Source organism: Fistularia commersonii, chromosome 21 (genome assembly GCF_037954325.1).
Source record: "Fistularia commersonii isolate RoL2024-O1a breed Wild chromosome 21, RoL_Fcom_v1.0, whole genome shotgun sequence".
NCBI lineage: Eukaryota > Metazoa > Chordata > Actinopteri > Syngnathiformes > Fistulariidae > Fistularia > Fistularia commersonii.
In genome coordinates, this window is record NC_141304.1 from 13,332,316 (window position 1) to 13,353,401 (window position 21,086).

At 40.9% G+C, this 21,086-nt stretch overlaps 2 protein-coding genes across 3 annotated transcripts in view; both read left to right on the forward strand.

Annotated features, from left to right (window-relative positions):
- Window positions 1–1,630: 1,630 nt before the first annotated feature.
- On the forward strand, window positions 1,631–10,518 carry idh3b (isocitrate dehydrogenase (NAD(+)) 3 non-catalytic subunit beta). 2 transcript variants are annotated; one of them, XM_086168188.1, is made up of 11 exons: window positions 1,631–1,724; window positions 2,794–2,967; window positions 3,486–3,606; window positions 3,918–3,978; window positions 4,067–4,199; window positions 5,039–5,172; window positions 5,275–5,377; window positions 5,899–6,045; window positions 7,053–7,147; window positions 7,311–7,371; window positions 10,024–10,518. In XM_086168188.1, the coding sequence occupies exons 1-11, from the start codon at window positions 1,683–1,685 to the stop codon at window positions 10,099–10,101; spliced, it is 1,149 nt and encodes a 382-aa protein (XP_086024314.1). In that variant the 5' UTR covers window positions 1,631–1,682; the 3' UTR covers window positions 10,102–10,518. The 2 variants fall into 2 exon arrangements, with proteins under 2 accessions (XP_086024314.1, XP_086024313.1); XM_086168187.1 differs by lacking the exon at window positions 10,024–10,518 and adding an exon at window positions 8,168–8,649.
- A 795-nt stretch (window positions 10,519–11,313) lies between these two features.
- ptpra (protein tyrosine phosphatase receptor type A) overlaps window positions 11,314–21,086 on the forward strand; it is a 30,046-nt gene continuing 20,273 nt past the window's right edge. The window contains exon 1 of the mRNA XM_086167937.1: window positions 11,314–12,129. The gene's annotated coding sequence lies outside the window, so the exon portion shown is untranslated. The remainder of the gene's footprint in view (window positions 12,130–21,086) is intronic.

A 21,086-nucleotide genomic window follows, 5' to 3' on the forward strand; every position in this document is an offset into this window, starting at 1 on the left:
CCTTTAATATCTTTTTATTGTTTGTATATTGTGCAAAATCTTACTTGCAGACACTTATTGAAAATATTTTATTTTCTTCTCATGACACACATGCGTGTACATATTTCATAAAATGCATTTGGAAGCCAGGGAATGACAACATATTTTTACTGATACCTTTTACACATTGCATTCATCAAAAGCTCGGAAAATAACAACAAGCGGGCGACGCTTGCTATGCTTACTTCATTTTCAGTCAAGCAGTGGTGGGATATTTACCCGGATGTATATTACATCCAACATACTAGACTTTCACTTCTCCCTTTTGAGCACGAAAATGCAGGCCTCCTGCCTAAAATCAAATCTTTTTGCTGGGGAGGCCCGCGTGTTTTTCTCACATGCATCAAGGGGTTTTATACAGTGTGTTTAAAAAAAAATGGGCAAGGAAAAAAAAGGAAAAGTAACTTTGCGATGTATTTTTGCTTCAAAATTTGAAAATAAAATGATTTTTTGATTAAAAAAAACGTCTAGTGACAGTGTTAAGACAATCTTTTCTTTTCTTATTTCTATAAAAACAACAAAAATGATAGCAAAAAAAAAAACGGACAAAATTAAAAAGATTAATATAATAACCAGAATACCTCCTCTTATACATGCTACCAATCAATTTTCTAACGAATTCTAGTGGCAAATTTTCCCATAGAGAAAAGATTTTCTCTCTCAACTGAACAATATTTTAAGGGTGTAATTTCATCAATTCTTCTTTAATATTAATTCATCATGTATTTTTTAGAGGAACGGTTCACTACATATAAAGATTTTTATAATTTACTTGTTTACCTCCCTTACACTAAAACAAAAGAAAAATTTGGACTTTATGTTATTTCTAGGTAATGATTTTACTGGTCCGGCCCCCTTGACATGAAATTAGGCCGTATGTGGCCCCCGGGCCAAGATTAGTTTGAGAAAACCACGTCAGAACTTGATGTACATCCTTATCTCTGTCCAAGGTGCTGATCCTTGTCTGACTGCTTGTCCATCACCCAGCTTAGCATGTGTCTGTCACTTGAACAGAATGCAGTCACATATGTAGGTTATCTTGGGGTTTTTACAAACTTATACTTCGATATTGTTTGTTTGTTTCCACTAATTTTGTCCTTTGTCTTATTGCACCACCTCTGTTCTATTGCAATGTTCATATTCATACCAATAATCATATTTATAATAATGTGCACAAACTCTTTCTACCAACGCATATCCAAATGCACCACAGACAAATAAGTAGGGATGTCACTTTACAGGGAAACACGTTTCTATACTGTTCATGTGACAATAAACGCTTTGAATCTTGAATCTTGCATCTTTGTGTACTGATGCATGGCTTACAGGGGCTTCCTGCCACCCCTCGGTTAAAAGACAAGGTTATCACAGAACACATTTATTGTCCAAATAAATGCCATGTTTTAAATTATAAATGAAACGATAATGTTGGTTCGAATATGATTTTGTGTACTCACCATGACAAATATCTTGTCTGTAGAAATGGCTCTCCATCCCACGGCCCCGCAACCCTGCACCCGTGGAGTTTCACTTGCAATTACACATAATGGCCACAAGGGGGCGCTCACGAGCTTTGTTTCCCGTTTCTCACCCCCCAGTAGTTGAAGAAGAAGAAGAAGCTTAGCCACTGCAAGCCTGTGACTATGGCGGCCGCCTTGAGGGGAAGCCTACTAACTCTGGTCAAGGTGAGTTCATAGACAGCGTTTAAACGTTATTTTGATTTTGATTTTTACGTATACAACTCCATCAGTGTTTTCATAGTTTAGTTATATTTTAGTGGTGTCAAATATAATGCCTACTGAATGTCAGTGTGACAGACATTTCTTGCTAACCGGCCTCATTGACACGTCGTTTGATCGGACTCAAACTTGCTCGGAAGGCAAGTTAAGGTCACAGTTTCTTTTCCAAGTTTGATTGTCAGTAAATTGTTTTTCTACATGTCTTGGGAAGGTAAGACGGCTCGCTATCTCGGTTAGCTCACGTTTAACCGGTGGTTTCCCGCAAACTGCATGCAGGTAACGCATCACTGAGGTTGGTTTGCATGGAAGCTAATGTCCCTGACAGAATACAGCAGAAGGCTTCTCCCTTTCACACATATGGGTGACAATTGTATTGGATTAAAACCGTAAATATTAAATATCATTGTCAAATTTTAGTCCTGTTAGTGCCTATGTTCATTTGCAACAGTTGGTTCTTCATGTGCCCTGTACCCATGCATAAGAATTACCTGATCCAAAATGATGTCAATGTGTGTTTGGAGTGATGTAGAAAGATTCACATTGATTCTTCTGATAAAATTGAAGGATAGAATTTAATTACCTTTGGCTCAAAATGTGATCAGGCACATCGTAAGGATTCTCCAATCAAATATCTGTATGTCACAAAAGATATAACCCTGTGAAGGTCATCGACCAATCCTGTCAACAAACAATCCGAACATGTTTTTTTCTCTCAGTCACTGGTTCTTCAGTCAATCAGTCACATTACGTACATTTCATAACAAAAACAAGGTCTCATATAGAATTTTAGGCCTTTTTTTTCCAAGTATTTCCCTAATTTGAGAAAGAAATGGCCTAATCTTCAAAAGCATTCTGAGTTACACACCAAATTATACGACTACTTGTTATTGTCAGGACCAATATTCCGGCTGACATAATGAAGCATCTCAGTGTCAATTAGGTGGCTTCTTAGTATCTGGGTTGTTTCTTTGTGTCAATATAACATTTATATTTTATTTTTTTCTCTAATCCACAGGGCTTCACCTGCCCTCAGTGGGGGCAGCTGGCATGCCGACCACTGAGTGTGTCTGCTGCTCTTCGTGGCCCAGAAGCCCCACCCGCTCGTGCAGATGCTACTTTTAAAGTCACCATGGTTCCAGGGGATGGAGTTGGACCTGAGCTGATGACTGCAGTCAAGGAAGTTTTTAAGGTGCTATCAGCTATGACAGACGTTTGAAATATGTCTACACTTCAGTCTTCAAAAGATGCATTTAGTTCCCTGAATGCATTGATTGCATTGACATAACATTACTGCCTTTAGGATTGCGGTTGAAAATGTTTGTCCTAAACATCTGACATTGTTTTTGTATTAATTTCCTGTACTACCAGTACTATTACTTTGGCCTCTTCCAAAGTAATAGTAATGTTAAATTTACTGTATTTTTAATTTCCTGTACTACCAGTACTATTACTTTGGCCTCTTCCAAAGTAATAGTAATGTTAAATTTACTGTATTTTTTTGGCATAAATTAGGTTTATTGTTATAATTCTTTGATGGCTTGATTTGAATACAGAAGTGTTTTTCATATAATCACCTTATATATATATATGTATACATGTGAATGTTTATGTAACCAATAAATACATAATGAAGACATGGGGAATGCAGGATGATGCAATTCAATTCTTTTCTCCTTTCTTCATCCATTAATGTTTCCCCGTCTTTAGGCAGGAGATGTTCCAGTGGAATTCGAGGAGTTCCACCTGAGTGAAGTGCAGAACATGGCCAGTGAGGAGAAACTCGACCAAGTTTTGACTTCTATGAAAAATAACAAAGTGGCCATTAAAGGTTGGTCTACTCTGTTTTTCATCAACTTCCCAAAGTCCCTGTCCTCTTTAAAATAAATTGATATTTACTATGTGTAAAGCTATTGTGTTAAAGTTTGTGAAATTTATAGCCAAGTAGTATTATTACTATTATTGGTTTTATCATTTTTTTAATCAGCAGTTGAAACAGATTGGTGAGAATCACAACAAGAGCATTTAAAAAAAAATGAAATGCTTACTTCAAGTTCATTCTGAAATACAGAGAATCTTATAATGTCTTGTGTTCTACATTTCATTTGAAAAAATGTATTGAATTTATCTTTAATTACTCAGGAAAGATTCACACTCCCATGGAGTTCAAAGGGGAACTGGCTTCATATGAGATGAGACTGAGGTAAAACCCATCTTTTGTTTTTTTGTGAACTCTGTGTTATTCCAGGAATAAGCGCAATAAAAACAATGTTTCCTTCTGAACTCCTCAGGCGTAAACTAGACCTTTTTGCAAACGTGGTTCATGTAAACAGCCTGCCGGGCTACAGCACTCGCCACAATAACCTGGACTTGGTCATCATCCGTGAACAGACGGAGGGAGAGTACAGCTCTCTGGAGCATGAGGTGATGAAGACAGATCCTGTCAGGATAAACTTTGAATTCCAGTTTACTTTAAAAGGAATCTTATTTTTGTGTGTGTACATACATGTGGAAGTCTGTGTGTTTTACTTTGTGTGAAAAGAAGGAAAGTAAATGCTTCTATAACTCTATGTTCATGTGAGCAATAACCATTATAATTTTTCTGATAGAAAAATGTACATATAATGATGTTTTACTACCATTATTGCTGGAAAAAAATGTGAAAAATTAAATCATATGAAGAGAAATACATTTAGATTATAAATATGTATAAATCTGTTCTAACAGAAGCCATAACTATGATTATTCTCGGCAAATTTTTTATAGTTACTTTTACTCAATTACAAGTTTACCTGGGAAAAATCTTGCTTGTTTATGCTCCCCATAAGAGTTCTTCAAACACTAGATTTTCAAACAGCTTATGTTTCTTAACTTTTTTTTAACAACCACATGGTTCCCTTAACTATTATAACATAATAATAATCTTGTGCTGATCAGCAATTTAAGTTGTATTTAAAGTACATTTGAATTAGCTTTCAAGGCAAAAATTATTTTCACTAAAAATTCATTCTCAGTAGGAGGTATTTCATAAACGTGGATGAAGATCCTTTGAGCGTTGCTGTAAAACCAGCTTCCGCGTAAAGGCCTGTCGTTGCATGCAAATGTGTAATGACACCGACGTTTGTGATCATTAAAACGTCACCGGCTGTCAGAATTTCCCTGAGGACCCTTTAATCAAGAAGTCCATTGTAATTATTTCAAAACTTCCTACGCCCTCTTTGGCAAGTACTAGAGTCAAACTTTGTTTCCCTCTGCTGCTTTAGAGTGTGACGGGAGTGATCGAATGTTTGAAGATCATCACCAGAGAGAAGTCACGGCGTATCGCCAAGTTTGCCTTTGATTATGCAACCAAGAAGGGGCGAAACAAGGTTACTGCTGTTCACAAGGCCAATATCATGTAAGAAAGAAGTGTGTCCCTAAAAGCTTTGTCACCACGTGTTTATTTACAATTAACTTTGTACATTGTTTGTGCTAATATGTCCTGCCTTGTCTCAAACAGGAAGTTAGGTGATGGTCTGTTTCTCCAGAGCTGCGCAGAAGTAGCACAGCTCTATCCCAAAATAAAGTATGAAAACATCATCATTGATAACTGCTGCATGCAGGTATAAATTTTCCTCCTTGTTTGTTTGTTTGTTTGTTTAGAAGTTTATTAGGACAGTGTACAAATACATGAAGCACAGAGGCAGAGATATTTGTACCAGATTATGGCTCATAGCTAATTTCCATCTGTAGTCCTGGACAATACAAATATAAAACTGTCTAAAATAGACAGTATATATAAAATATACAGATAGGCAATAAAATAACTATACAATATATAAACAGGCAATGAAATGTGTATTTTGCAAGTTGAAAGTGCTATTGTTGTGATATTGTTACTTTGGTCATCTGGGGGCCATCAGATGTTACCAATCTGGCATTGTTAGTGTGAGCACTAGTGAGTTAGTGAGACCTTCTGACTTAATTATGATTTTTTTTTTTTTTTACTCTGTTTTTTACTCTGTTTTCTGTTGAATTAATTTGTATTCAAAATCCTCATCATAAATTCATTTGATTTTGTTATGGTTTCGCCCCTCGTTATTTTGAAAAAAATTCACCACCGCGTGCTTCTCCCGTCCTTCAGCTGGTCCAGAACCCTTACCAGTTTGATGTTCTGGTAATGCCCAACCTGTACGGAAACATCATTGATAACCTGGCAGCGGGTCTGGTCGGAGGAGCGGGCGTCGTCCCCGGGGAAAGCTACAGCGCCGAGTATGCCGTTTTTGAGACCGTAAGTTCCCACAAGCCTCCACTGCTGTTTTGTTAATTCTGAGCAGTTTTCGCGCTGAAAACGAATCTGCGTTGAGTTAAGGAATGTAGGATTCAGTTTTTCGACATGTTGATAAACCTTTATCTAAAGCTAAAACTTGAAATCAGTGTGTGTTTCAGGCCGGATTCACACAAGATCAGGTATTGTAATCACTTCCGATGGCTCCCTTCAAGGCCTACAGTGTTCGCAGTACTGGAAGTTACACTCGGTTGAGCTGCGCTGCTTCGTGTTACTCGCAACCCAGCGATGATGAGTTTGTCTTCCTTCTTGGCATTTGCTCAGTTAACAGCAAATCGCTACTCAGACATGTTGGACAAGGTTGTTTTTTTTTTGTTTTTTTTTTTACCCACAAGCATCATCAGCGTGATCTCCAGCTTAAATACTGGGTTTGCGGTCAGGCTAAAGATGAGTCAGAATCAACTTCTTGCCACTGCGCTGATGCCCTTTAACTCCCAAAATCCCCCCCTTATAAATAGCTTTCAAAATAAATCAAAGATCATGAGACTGAGTTTTGTTACGCTTTATTTTGCAGTGATCTTGCCAAAAGAACATGTAGTATTTTATGTTTTTTTTCCTCTTGACCTTGGGGAGAAAAAAAAAAAGGTCCTAGGAGATCAACATTTCTCTTCTACACTCAGCGCTGCTGACTGATACACAAACCAGAGGTGCTGTTCTGTGCATCAGTTCTCACTTCAAAACTCTAGAGAAGATATAAAATGTGAACACACTGAGACAAAATTAACGCCAGAAAGTTAGGCAAAAAAAAAGAATAAATAAAATCCCATTAAGTGTTTTCTTCTCAACAAATTGACAGCAGCAGTATGTTTCTCACACTGGTCTAAGGACTATCTTACGGATCATCGGGAAAAAGGAGAACATTAATTATAGGAACGAACGCCGTACCGACCTCTGCTTCTGTATCATTCATCAAGTGTTCTATGAGAAATCCATTCTCTCTGTTCTCTCAGGGAGCACGGCACCCCTTCGCACAGGCTGTAGGAAGGAACATTGCCAACCCCACGGCCATGCTGCTCAGCGCTTCCAATATGCTCAGGCACCTCAAGTGAGTACCTCGAACGCAGTTTGACTTAAACTACACCACAACGCACCACTCAAGCACCTCTGCCTGGATGAGAGAGCAGCCTCAAGTGTCTGTTTGTCTGAATCCGGCCATCCGGTCAAGACAGTTATGGCCCTCTCCTCATTGGAAGTGTATTCTGTTGCAGCCTGGAATATCACTCCCAAATGGTATCGGACGCCGTCAAGAAGGTCATCAAGCAGGGAAAGGTAGGCTGCGTGTGTTGTGTGTGTGTGTGTGTGTGTGCGTGTGTGTTATTCAGTTCAAACTACTGGTCACTGGTGTATTCGGTATGTGAATGAGGAAACACCTGGCATGTAATTAATACAGCAGATAACACTAACAGTATTAACAGCAGCATTTTAGTTGCAAGCTGTGTGTCAGCAGATGGCTAGTAGAATGCATGCAACTGTCTTTCTTTGGCTTCTCACACACACACACGCATCCACACACCACACCACACAACAGTTTTATGGTTCATTATATGCAATGGTGACTAATTAGTTATTTTCTTTCTTCACGCTCTGCGTATCAGCCGTTCCTGACCTAGAAATGTCTTCATCTGTCAACTTGCTGTCGTTTTTTGTTTTGTTCTTTTAATTGTGTCATTTTCTTTCATTTTGATTTTCCATGCATTCGCACCGTGTGTTCCACTAAACATATGTCCGACTAACTGCCTCACACCATCGTGAAATTAACGCACGACTCTTTTCAACCTGCAGAAGAAACACCAGGGTGTCTTAGCATTTTCCTTTTTTTTTTCTGATAAATACTGTCAGACAAAGGTTGAATTGAGATTCATGGTGTGTGTGTGAGACATGAAGTGGGAACTATGGAAATGAGACAGATTTACATTTCCACAGACTGAAGGTCCAAGCAAAAAAAAAAAAAGCGGAATTTGTCTGCAAGTTGTCTGAAGTGGACTTCCCTCCCCCTCTCCTTTTAATTCCCCATCCTCCTCTCTGTACGTTTGTTTATTTGTGTGCGTCTGTTTGCACGTCCCAGGTACGGACACGGGACCTCGGCGGGTACTGCACCACTGGTGACTTTGTGCGCGCTGTTGTGGAAAACCTGCGACATCGTCCTGTTTACTAAGATGTTCCTCTCACGCACACACACTCCTCCCTCGTGTGTCCTCTAAACTGGACGTTGATCCTAACATGAACCGGGTTTATGTAAATATTCGTCTCTCCTTCACTGCCACACAATTTTTAGCAGTATTTGCTGTGGTTTATTCCAGTGTTGGCTGATGAGGTTGTTGCCCTGTTCATGAATATCCCCACTTCCCTAACCGCTTCTTTCCATTTTCATGTGTTGTTTTCAGTTCATTGTCATGTCTTCCACTTTGTGTCAGAATCCTGTGCTTTTCTCGATTTTTGACTCCGTTGAAATTTACATTGTGTATTAACACTGCTATATCATGAACCACAGATATTAAGTTTATTTCTGACTTTTATGAACTTCAGTAAAAAAAAAAACAAATAAATGCAATTTTATACAAATGTTAAAAAAAACTGAATACACTGCTGTGTTCCTTACCAGGCTATTAAAGGTCTAAAATGAACTGATGAGTCTAAGTAAGAACACCAGCGGTATCCTTTGTTTTCAAGCGACATAGAACTTCTTGTATTACTAGCACAGTAAAATACAGTTTGTAGGATTCAATATGAAAGGGCAGATGATGGTCACTGTCCATCAAATGAATCATCTATTCATTACAAACTGAGAGGAGGGTGGAATTTCAGCATGGAAATACTGGTGTGGCAAGTCACAGGTTATGTTCATTTGAGTCCTTGGATGAAGCTCATCAGCCTGCTGAAGATATGACACTGAAATAAATTATAATTTTGTATAATTAAATACTTCCAGTGGAAAATATCTAAATAATACATTTGTCAAAACTGATTTCCTTATTTTTACCTTTGTTGGGTAAAATGATAAACTTTTAAGAAGTTGTTTTTTTTTTTTGTTTTTGTTTTTTTTTTTGTTTTGTTTTTGCAAGAGCTTGACAGGTGTTTTTTAGTAATAATGCAAATCCCAAATAGACACAGGTCAGAGTTGAACTTGTTTTTATTTCATATTTAGCTGGAGGATCTCAAAAATAAGTACTCTTAAGTCTTAAACATCCAGAAAAAGCCTGGAGTCATTTCATTAATGTAAAGTCATTGTTCATTAGCAAAGTCCCCATCCTGTTGAGGACATTTTTACTTGTCGTTTTATATGGAAATATATAAGCCGAGCACTTAAGACATCGCTCGAGTTGGCGCTGATTCAGTCACCAATAGTTTTCCTGTACCTCATTTTGACTGATTTATCAACTTGACCACACACATGAAAATAAAGTCATACCGAAATGTCATAGCAGCAATGTAATTTTTGTGAGCGAGTGTTTGTGTGTGCTTTGTGTCATGCAGATTAAGTTTCCTTTTTGAGCGCAAGTTCTGTATCAACATGCTGCACTTAACATATCAAAGCTGGCCACATTTGTAAATTAATAATAATGAATTAATAACATTCTGTTCTCCCTTTGTAGTATTTGGCATAACTGCTAAAGTGAGAGCAGACATACAAAACAACAAGCATGTGTTCCTTCTCACATCAACCTTCAAAATCAGAATCATAATAGTTTGCATGTGAAGTTATGGCAGCATTTGCACTTCAAGAAGTGCCGCAAATAGACCTGAAACAGCACAGGGCTTTGGAAGTGACACTGATGTTTGGTGAAGAAGATCCCACTCACCAAACACTTGGTGGCTGCAGTTTTAAAAGGCTCTAACATGCTGGTTGGAGTAATACTGTATGTGGACATGTGTGGCTGCAGCTGTGCACATAATAACACACTGTCCTTATGTTTGCAACAGGTGCGCACTGGAGACCTGGGGGGTTACGCCACGAGTGATGAGTTCACCCGGGCTGTCATTGCTAACCTGGCGGTCTAAGTATTGCATTTGCAAATCTGTCAGCTGCCAAGACGCACAAAGGCTTATTTATTTACCTTCTGGTGACCTGATCATTCACCTGGACAAGCACATATTCAACCTTGACCACTGTTTTCCAAGTGTACCGTTGATAAATACTGATATTCTCGTTTTGTGATTGAGCATAATGCATTAAAACGTGGTACCAAAGACTTAAAGGTGTATGTACAAGATACAAAGTCTTACAACCATGTGTGCATGCTATCACACTGGTCAGCATCATTTCTTTCCACTTCTGTAATTCCTCGCAAAGTTGTAGTCATTGACCAGCAAATCATTACGTATGAAAAGTGTTCATATTATTTATTAACATTTCTTGCTAGTTATGCTGCCTATTCATTTATGAGATACGAATAATAAACATGACATGAGAGATGACTTGTTTCCAGTGTCCTTGGGTGAATGCTAGCAAAACAAATTCAGTATTGATCGCAATAAAAAGCCGACAACAACTTCAGGTTCAGCAAGCCTCACATCCCTGCACCCACACACGCGTCGTTTCGATGAAAAAAACATCTATTTCTAAATTATGGATTTCTGCTGTACGTCAATACTTTACCTAGTGTGACTGAGGAGAGAAAATCAAGAGAACACATCCCATTATTTATTTCACCTTTCCATTATGGAGATCAGACTTACTCATTGGATTTGCTTATATTGCTTAACTGTTTTACTAAACAGAAAACCTCACAATTCATCACACCCTCTTCAGAACAGTGGATTTTATTCATTTTTGCCTGGAACACAATTAGAAAATCGTCCATTTTTTGCCAACCAATTCACTTCTGAGTTAATCGACTAATTTAATCTTCTCAGAGAGGGTCTTGTCCGTTCGCCATTCCTCTGCAGTTAATATTTTATATTTGATTACCGGAACATGTCGGAAGTTAAAATATGGTATGTCATGGAAATTTTCCTGATGTGCTCTTCATTTTCTTGTCAAATTATAACTGATGGCAACAATCAGTTTAAGACAAATAGAAGATTTTTAACTCGTGTAAAATCTTATAGAAATTGTGGAGGTCATCAGTCATCCAGGTCACAGTGACTTCTTGTGGAAGATTGACAAGAATTCTTGCAGAAATTCATCAAAGCTGAAGTGGAGACAGAGCAATCTCCAAGATGGGATGGAAAAAGCAGAAAACTTGTGGAAAAGGTATTTAAAAAAAAAAAAAAAAACTTTATTTAGATATTAAAATAAAGGCCTGGAAAAACAATATAAACTACTGAGGAAACCCCAATCCAGCCTTCTTCTATGAACACCAAGTGTTCACAGAGATGGTTTTGAAATAGTTGAAACAATATTGTATTTCACCTGCACCGCAAACCAGAGGTGCCAGTTTACAGCACAGATTTATAATAGGTCCTTTCATCGGATGAGCTCACAAAGAGAGTGGTGAAACTGAGCCGCTCCGTGGAAATCCCCCCCACGCTGCCGCCGGCGCGTTGCGTGGACGCTCACGCCGGGTCGGGACACGTGCAGTTCCCCACTTTGGCCACTAGGTGTCGCTGTGGTTCACTGGGAGGGGGGCGAGACGGGGCCTGGCCTGGGAATTAGCTGCCTGCTTCCCATTCTTCCGATGCAGACACACAACATGGCGGACTAGAATAGTCGGCCGACGCGCCCGGATACAGCGGAGAAACCGTGTTATCGATCAGCCGGAGAGCACATTCTTAAGAGAAGATTACCAAAGAAAAGGGCGGAATAGGTTTTTTGTCGGGAGCCGCTTGGTTTTTCTCCCCCCTCACTTGGATTTAACTGCTAAACTGACAGCGAAGTGGCTAGCCGTGTGTCCCGGATCGAGCTTCATCCAGGTCCCCCCTCCTCCCTCCTCGACACCCCGTTCACACTCTCGACTATCCAGGGGTGTGGAAGACGGGGGCCGGGTAGAGACACAGAGAGAGAAAGTCGGCGTCAATTCCCTCCACGGTTTTGACTTTTTCTCCCCCTACCCACACACCCCATTCGGGTTTCCTCCGGGAGTCGCGGTGAGTTGACCTGTTTTTGTTGCGCAAACCTCCGACACACACTTGTTACAATGTCGGTGTAGCGGCGTGTTTCCTCCGCCGGCTTGTCACCCCCCAAAAACAGGCACTGTATCCCTCCGCGGTCCGGCTCTCTCCCATACCTGGAAACTACAATGAGCAGCTTAGTTGGGGAAGGGGGGGGTACAGTGTGTGTGTGTGTGTGTGTGTGTGTGTGTGTGTGTGTGTGTGTGTGTGTGTGTGTGTGTGTGTGTGTGTGTGTGTCCAAAAGTTGTGAAACCCCAAGCCCCAGAAGTGGCTGGGAGGCAGGGGGCAGGGGGTTCTCCCGAAAAAAGGGCTTGCTGACGGGCGCCTGTTTGCAGCTTGTTCCCCGGCACACATGCTGTTCATGTCCCCGGAACAAAGGGCTGCTCCACAGGTCTGTCCTGCCCTCTGGAAACTACAGTATCGATCAACGTTTTGTTATTACATGCTCGGAGAGGGTGGGGAGATGGCCGGCTAGCTGGCTGGCTGGCTGGCTGGCTTGCTGGCTGGGTGGGTGGAGAAGCAAGGGGGGCTTCATGAGACCCCCAACAAGAACTAGGTCGCCTGAACATTGAACATGTGTGACATACATGTTCAATGTTCAAGATTCAGAGCAGGCGTTGCTCTGAATCTTCATCATCTTCTGCTTTTGTTCCTGACTGTGCTGTGAAACCTCTCCTGGAGTTTTTCCTCTTTCGTAAAGATTTACATGCTCTGCTGGTTGTGATTGTTGTTAAGCCATCCCAATCTTGTTGGTGTTTTTCTGTTGTTTCCGTATTGTTGTTTTTTTTTTTTTTTTTTTTCTCAGCTCATCAAGTCCACTATTACCACTTTTTCTCATGAAGTGTGTTGGAAATAAGAGCAGTGCAGCTGGGATCGGTGATTCGTGGTTTGAAATAGCAGCAGAGAGGCGCAGCATGCCAGGGTGAGGATGCGTGGAGGAGCCTGGCATGTCAAATCTGAAAAAGGGCTTTTTCTTCCCCGGTCTGTCTGGCTCTTGACTCATCGCGGGCCGATTGACAAGAGCGGCAGCTTCCGTCCCTCGCACACCGGTCTGAATTTCCACTTCGTGGATGTTGTCATTTCAAATGAGTTCATCTGAGCGAGAAGCTCGAGCTGCACCTTTTACCGATTCCTCCCACTCGCTAACAGTCCTAACCTGACCTGCGATTATCAGGCCCGAACATGTCCCTCCCCTCCTTCGCGTCCGTGCCACGAGCCCGTCGGGCCAGGCGGCTTCTCCGAGAAAACGTGTCGTGTCACCGATGGCATCTGTACGTTCTGCCGCCCGTTTTCAGTAGAACGTGTTATTTCCGTCACTTTCGTCAATGGCAAAGGAGCCTGCGCGATCCTCACACCAGCAGTTTCATGACTGGCCTAGTTTCACGGGGAGAAAAAAGGAGAGATTAAACCCAAAAAGTACAGTTTGCAACGGGTTTGCATGGCTGTATCTGTTCAACACCCTCCGTGTTGTGAAATTTCACAATTTCAGGGTGCCTTTGTGCTGACAGTATTATGAGTTAGGGTGGGGCAGGAGGTATATTTTTGTTTCCACCTGTGGGCCTGCATGTTTTACTCTGAAGGGGCACTGTAATTCTGACTCTGACAGGACAAACACAGCTTCATTTTGAGGATTATGAAGCATTAGGGACCAGATTCCAACTACATCTGATATACCACTCGACCATAAGGAAAGTCGCATCTTCCGGTGCAGGAAATGAACTTTCTAATGACTCACAATTTATTAATCCTCGATCTTGTGGGATCAGGAGCATCGGCCTCTGTCTCATCACGTTGCAGATCCGGAGCTTCGTTTTTGCAGTCGTTTGAAATGATTGAGTTTCATGCCAAGGTTTCTTGCTCAGAAGCAACATCACGCAAACTCGCGACTGTACTTTTTAAGACTTCGGGGTATGAGGAACATTTTTCTTCAGGTGGGAAGTGGCTTGGAATTTTGTAAGTTTGTATTCTTTTTGTGTGATAAGGGTTTATCATAGTTGGAAACCATGATCCTGTAATTTTCCATAAACTGTGGAAACTGGACAAAATTTTGCAGCTGTGGATGAACGCCAGGTGGGTTTGGCAGGAAAGGATTGTCCATACAAGACTAGCTGCATTTATACTGTATGTAAAGGGACATAATACTTGGTTTACCGAATAATGAGAATTCTACTGGCGCAGCTACATATATTTATGATCCGTTGGCTACGATCCACTCAATCATTAAGCTGAATAAATATGTTCAATAAACTATTTGCAAGTAAAATCACACATTTGCAAGATATTTCAATTTCCAACAATGGGTCTTTACAGCTGAGGTCAAGATTAGGTTGTGTTTAAAACCAGCTGAGAGCTACATTGATAAATATTAATATTTGTCCTTGGCATCAGCCATCATACTGACAAGAGCTTTCTTTTAGCGCTGCTTAAAATAATAATAAAAAAAAAGCTGCGCAGTCGTTCTGAGCTCCACCTAGCACACAGAAGGAAGGGGGTGTTATTTTGGAGAAGCGGTGCCGTCTCGATGCGTCTCAAAGGATTGTCTCCTCATCTGGGATGAGCTCAGTATGTGTTTGAAGAAGAGGAGGGGATAAGAAGAGGAGGATGGTCACTTCAGATACGGGAACCGTCACTTGGGGTTTTCCCTTGTGTGAGAATCCACATATTAGAACAAAGAAAAATCAAAGTGGCCGGTTATATCTACTTTTGCACATTAAGAGACTGCTCTAAGTTATGATGTCGTTATTGCTTTTGTCTGAGCCTTTTATTCACAGAGATAAGCCATACATCTGAAATGTTAAAAACACTTGAAACTGCATCTTGAATTTTCCCTCTTTATTTTCTTTTTGGCATCGGTCAGCCAGGGTTTTAAAATATCAGGTTATAAAAACATTGTGCTAAGCGGCGGTTTGCTGCATTTAAAATCTTAAACAAAGAAACAAAAACAACAGTTGTAATATTTGATTTAGGAATTAGTTTTGGTCACTTGGATTCGCAAAGCAAAATGAAAGTCTGGTTTGGTCCTGGCCCCTAAGCCGGCCGTTTGGCCCCACACCGTGCTTCAAGGTCAGTGTGGCTTCTGTGGGGAGGCCATGCTTTGCGCCTCCACATCCTCTCTGTGTCCAATGTGGTAAAGCTTGAGAGGCCCCTGGCATGCTCTGTGAGAAACCCCACAATGAAGCAGACGTAGAGCAAAGCTTCACTGACTCACCACTTTCACTCACCGAAACAAGTGAGTTTCCTTGATCCTTCCAGCCAGATTGAGCCAAATCATCATTACGGGCTTAATAACACACACGGCGGTCAACCTTGCCCGTATGATCAGCCAGAGTGGGAATGCTCTGCCTCCCTTGGTCCTCTCATGCAGTCACCAGTTTTTGAATGAAGCCAACAGGAACACAAACCACACCAGCGGGGAGTAGTATCCCTCAGAAAGGGAAGTCCAGAGGATTGTGGCTGTTGTATGTGGCACTGGGGACATATAATCTGTGGTCTGTTTCAAAGCAAGAGTGCTAGCAGCCCTGGGTTAGACCAATTTCAGTCTCCCCGTGAAGAGAAGCATTCACAGTATGGCTGTTGCCCCGGAACCCCCTCCTCCTCTCATGACATAGAAACAGTACTAATATGCCGTGAATGGAGACAGACAGACAACCATTATCTAGCTCTGTAGCCGCCGGTCTAGCAGGATGCCTCGTAGGAAGCCAGAGGCAAATATTTCTCTGCATGAAGTACCCCTGACCACCGCTGCTGCTGTCATGTCAGCTGGGCCCATTGGGATGTTTGTAGCATTTGGGTTTTCAGCTTACTCACTTGCATCTGATGATGTTCTTGGAAACATGAATGAGGTTTTTTTTTTTGTTTTTTTTTTTCCTCCAAATGCTGCTAGACAAAGTCGACTTCTGCATTTGCCGGATTTTTTTTTTTTTTTTTCCCCTTGTCAGATGAGTGACATTGTCTTAAATAACTCATCACACGTCACGGAAAACAGAAAAAAGGTGCAGCGTTTCTGAAAGATTCGATGCCGAAGTGTCCTCTCGTCCCCGGAGGTTACCTCAGGTGAGCCGGTCTTCTCTCGACGAAGAAATGTTTCGACGATCCGCAGGAAATGTGAAGGAAACATCTTTTCTTTGAATTTGCAGAACTTGTAAGAACCTTCCCTTCTTAAATTTCCACCTTGCATTGGTCTTACATCGTAGCCTGTGGTTGTCATGGCGATGTAATTGGACTTCTTTTATATTCTGACCATAAGTGTTCATTTCACTCCGTGAATGAAATGGCATGGGAACAGCAAAGCCCTTTCACGACTGTGTGATTGCACTCCTATGAGGTCTGCATTTGGCTACAGGCAGAGAAGCAGCTGTCTTTAAGAGTTGGTCGTGGTCGGCTCACCACTCGCATGGATATTAGGCATCGGTTCTGCTCCATGTCGTCGACTTTGACACAGGAATAAATGCACTCAACGTGCACTCTTTCAAGACTTGATATCAAAGCACTTCTGTAATGGAGGCTGCAAGGCTGATTGTGCACCACCAAACACATGTCACTGTCTTGCGTTGGCAGACACGATACACATGTAAAATAATAGTTGTATGCCGGAGCCTTTCTTTAATTAATCCAGGGCCGTCCTCGCAAGCAGATGGAAGCCATCAGCGTAGGATCTTCTTGCATTAAAAACAAAAACGTAAATCCACCGAATCTTAACTGTGGTTAAGCGCTTGGAAAAGGAAGGTATATCTTCATACCTGAAATTCTTGACATTTTTTGATTTGTACAATCTCGATATTGTTTTCTCAGAGGTTGCCGCCATTTCTCAAAATCTCTCTTTTTCGATTCTTCGGTTTTCTTGTGTCTCACTCCAGCATGGAACGTGAAATGAAACCGACTGTTAGTTTCAGGCTGATAGAACGTGAGGTTTATAAACCAGTTCAAAATCAAGAGAAGTAGCATGATGACACCAAAATATTAAGACTTCTTCTCGGTCATTAATGATGAAAATCATTTTTGAAAACAGAAAACATTTTATAAGTGATGTCCTTTTTAGTGATGCCTTATATACGCCACGATTTTACAATTTCTTTCAATTCTTTACTTGTAGCTCAAGATTTTCCCATGATTCCTACTTGTTGTCTACAGGTCTATCATAACATTCCTAAAACCAACCTCCGAAATTTGGATAATTTCAACTAGAAGTAAAATCAATAATTATTTGCTTTCAATATGTTTTCCGCGAGCGCTGCCTTGAGGTGATAGGTGTTCTGACAGCTGCAAAATCTTTTCAAACTTCTCTCGGGTTTGTTGGTTGATCCAGCTGCAGTTTTGTGTGTCACCATCAGCCAAATTCAGGGTGAGTACGTTTAACAACACGCAACTTAGCCTTAGCGGAAGTTGGTCAAGTTGGAAGTTGGTCGCTGGATCGACAGTTTGGAAGTCTCAGATTGCTACGTAAGGGAATTGTCAACTCCCCTCAAAAATCTCGAATTCGATCACAAAGGAAGCTGTCACAACCAAGCTAAAAGAAATTTGTCCTGCCATCTATCATATTTTTTTTTCTTTCAGTTTTTATTCATTTGGTATTATCGGGTATCAGTGGGTTGCCCACACCCAAAGAGACTTTTACTCCTGGTCCGACTTATATACCGACATCTGCCTTCAAACAGGGGCGGCGTTGCGCAGGAGATAGAGCGATCACCTTTGGAACCCAACATTCCTGGTTCGATTCCTGGCTCCTCCCAGTGTGTCGAAGAGTTGTTGAGCAAGACACTGAGCCTGTAACAGCTCCCCTGGCGCCGGTGTACGGCAGCCTACCGCTCATGGCTCATCTATGATGGGTTCATCGCAGAGAATGAATTTCCCCACGGGGATTAATAAACGATAAATGATTATAAACGTCAAACCTGTCAGGGTGAAGCCTAGTTCATTTCAATTTTGAATGTTTTTGAATGTATGCATAAAAAGGTTTTCTCTCAGTTTGTTGGAGTCAAGAGATTTGTTACTTTTGCTATATTTGGTCAGAATGGTAAGCTATAGGGGCAAAGGACTAGTGGTGAGACAAAATATTTATCGAGTAATCCAGTATACCACTGACAAATGTTGGTACTATTTCCTTCATGCCGCTTCATTGCAGCCATTGAATTTTGTGCAGACTGACTTGACACTGTGACGACTGAAAACAGAATTGCTGCGTATTTTATATTTGCACTGTTATACCGATGTAGTGCTGCAGATGACTTCTCTTGCAAAACACAGATAAACACAACATTGTAATGTTATTGTTACTTTAGGCTATGTCTTACGTTGGAATCCTGAGTTGCCACAGTGATTCCCAGCCCTAGATGCAGACACCAGATCGTTCCACAAAGTCGGATGTTCAGCAGAATTTACATGGATAAATTCCCTTTAAGTGTGCAGTATGTCTGAGTCGTAATAGTCTATTTTTAACGGCATATCAACTGACCATGTGTATGTCCGAAGTAGTCTCCGATAGTGACGAATCCAGGCATGGACTGACGGCATCTCCCCGCTGAATCGCTGAGCTGTCTTGGGAGTTCAAGCTCATTGTTTAGCTGTAAAGTAGCCAGACACAGTTTGTGGCAAGCAAGTGAATTTAGAATTTTAAAGCTCGGCCTGACAGCTTGTTGTTTGCTACTTAACAGCTTTTAAGGTTAAATAACAATCTCTTGTGTCAGGCTTGTTTTATTGCAGCCGCTTTAGTTGTATTTGGTACTACAATTAAAAGATAGGACGAAACAAAACTCATGGTGGGGTTTCCCCTAAAGGCGGAAAGGAATGTCCCATTTTGCAGTATGAGTTTTACACCCAAACAGTTGATTTTTAGTTTAATATTTGCAAGAAAGCTGATACAGTTTGGGGCTTGTAATCAAGGCCTTTTTTCTTAGCACACAAAGTTGTCACAGTATTTACACGGTCAAACAGCAGGAGCTCAAAGTGTGGCATGTCGGTGCGCACGCTTCGATGTTTAAAAAGCATTTATTTGCCGATTATATGGTCAAATTGGTTTATCCTCTGGAAAATACTGGGGCGTTTATCTCTCATTACTCAAGATACTTTGTCAAAAAAAAACGCTCAGTCAAAACAAGTTATCTCGATTGTTGAGCCCTGTACACATATCATTTACGAAGCTGAAACTAGACATTAACATGAGATGAAGTCACACATCACAACTACTACTTTTTTTGTCAAGTTACTTTTATTTTCATGAGTCTTTTCTCAAGTCACGGTTGACTATGTTGACTTTAGTATGTTCTCTTCTTTGTCACTTACATAATTTGCTACTGACACTATTTAGCTTGACATCTCCAGACCAAATTACATCTGCTTGAGCAAATAAAACATAAGCTAGCAAATGTATCTAGTTCCCGGGCGACCTACAACATGGCCTCAGTCCAAAACTTTCAGCAGTGTTTTTGTGCATCACAGATCAGTGGATTGAAAACAGACCAATGAGAAACTATGAGATCTGGATAAAATAATGCTGCAGAAGGTACTTTCTTCGAGAGGTGGCTGCCGGCTTGAACCGGACAGGATTTAGTTTATGGACAAGACAAACGTGGCGAAGACAAAGAAATAGAAACAATGAAAGTATTTCAGTTGGCAAAGAGGAAGTGGAGGGCATTTGTCAATAGGCTGTTTGCAATAAATCGGGAGAATTGAACATTCATATCTTGTGGTCTGTGGAGGTCTAGAAATAATTATACTCTGGTTTTTAACTGTCTTAGTTCCTGTCCAAGGAATATAACTCTTGTTTTTTCTTCAATCAATGCAGAGCCTTTTTTTTATACTTTTTTTTTTTCTCAAGGGGTCATATTTTCAATTTAATCTCGACTATAATGTGTTTTACACCACAGGTTGAAAAGTATCGGTCGCTCCTACCCCCCCCAGCTTCATGCTCACCCGGGCACACATTCCGCTCTTTAATGCACATATTTCAGATACGCCACAGAAGATTTCGAGAACGTCGATAAAAATGTCATCAATCGAAACATTCAAGTTCTGAGTTTTACAGGAACCATTTACTTTTGTCCTTGTCCAGGGGAAGTTACCAAGGACTAAGACAGGTTTTGGTTTTAGCTGTGACTGAATGGTCACAGCAAAAGTCAGATGCCTTTCTTCAAGTGATGTCAGACCAGGAAGGAAAATGATTGTTACATAGGTTGTTTGTTTATGATAATGATGAAGGGGCGGCACGAAGCACTGATTGGGAACCCTCCTTTTGCAATATGATATCAGCGCACCATTTTCTATGATTCGTTTTCTTCAGCCAAGCAGCTGGTTTTTATAAACAGACTTGACTGTCACCATATTAGTCACGAGTGAAGCTTTTTCCTTTTTCCCGTGCATTATTTCCTCCAACCAATTTTTGAAATCTAAACATATGTCGAATCGTGCATCGTCCTTGTTTTTCGCCATCGTACGTCACTTTATTTCGCAAAATATAGTTGTCTGCAGGTTTGTTCTGTCGTGGTACTCTGGTTTTTCGGTGGGAAACTTATCACCGTCACATCGTGTGTTACCCCGTTATTCCCAGCCCAAGTCCCCAACTACAATGGCCTACTTTCACCCTTATTGGACAATGAAAAGAACCAGAGCTGGACATTATCCAGGGTTCCAATGAGAAAACCTTTGGCCTGCTGGCAGTAAAAGTGTGGTAATAGGAAACTAAGAGCAAGACGGCGTTTCTCAGCCAGCTTTCAAGCATAAGAATCCCGTCAAGACACCAAACAAGAGTGGTTTTCCCCTGACACCAATAATATCTAAAGGTGTTCTTGGGCCCCGAAAGAAATCTGGGGACTGATCTTTGTTTTTTTGTGGGTTTTTTTTTAGCATTCTGCATCATTTAAATGTGAATTTTACCAACACATGGCCCACACCATCTTTTTAAGGGAGTGCTGACAGTGCAGATCCTAAAAGTGGTACAA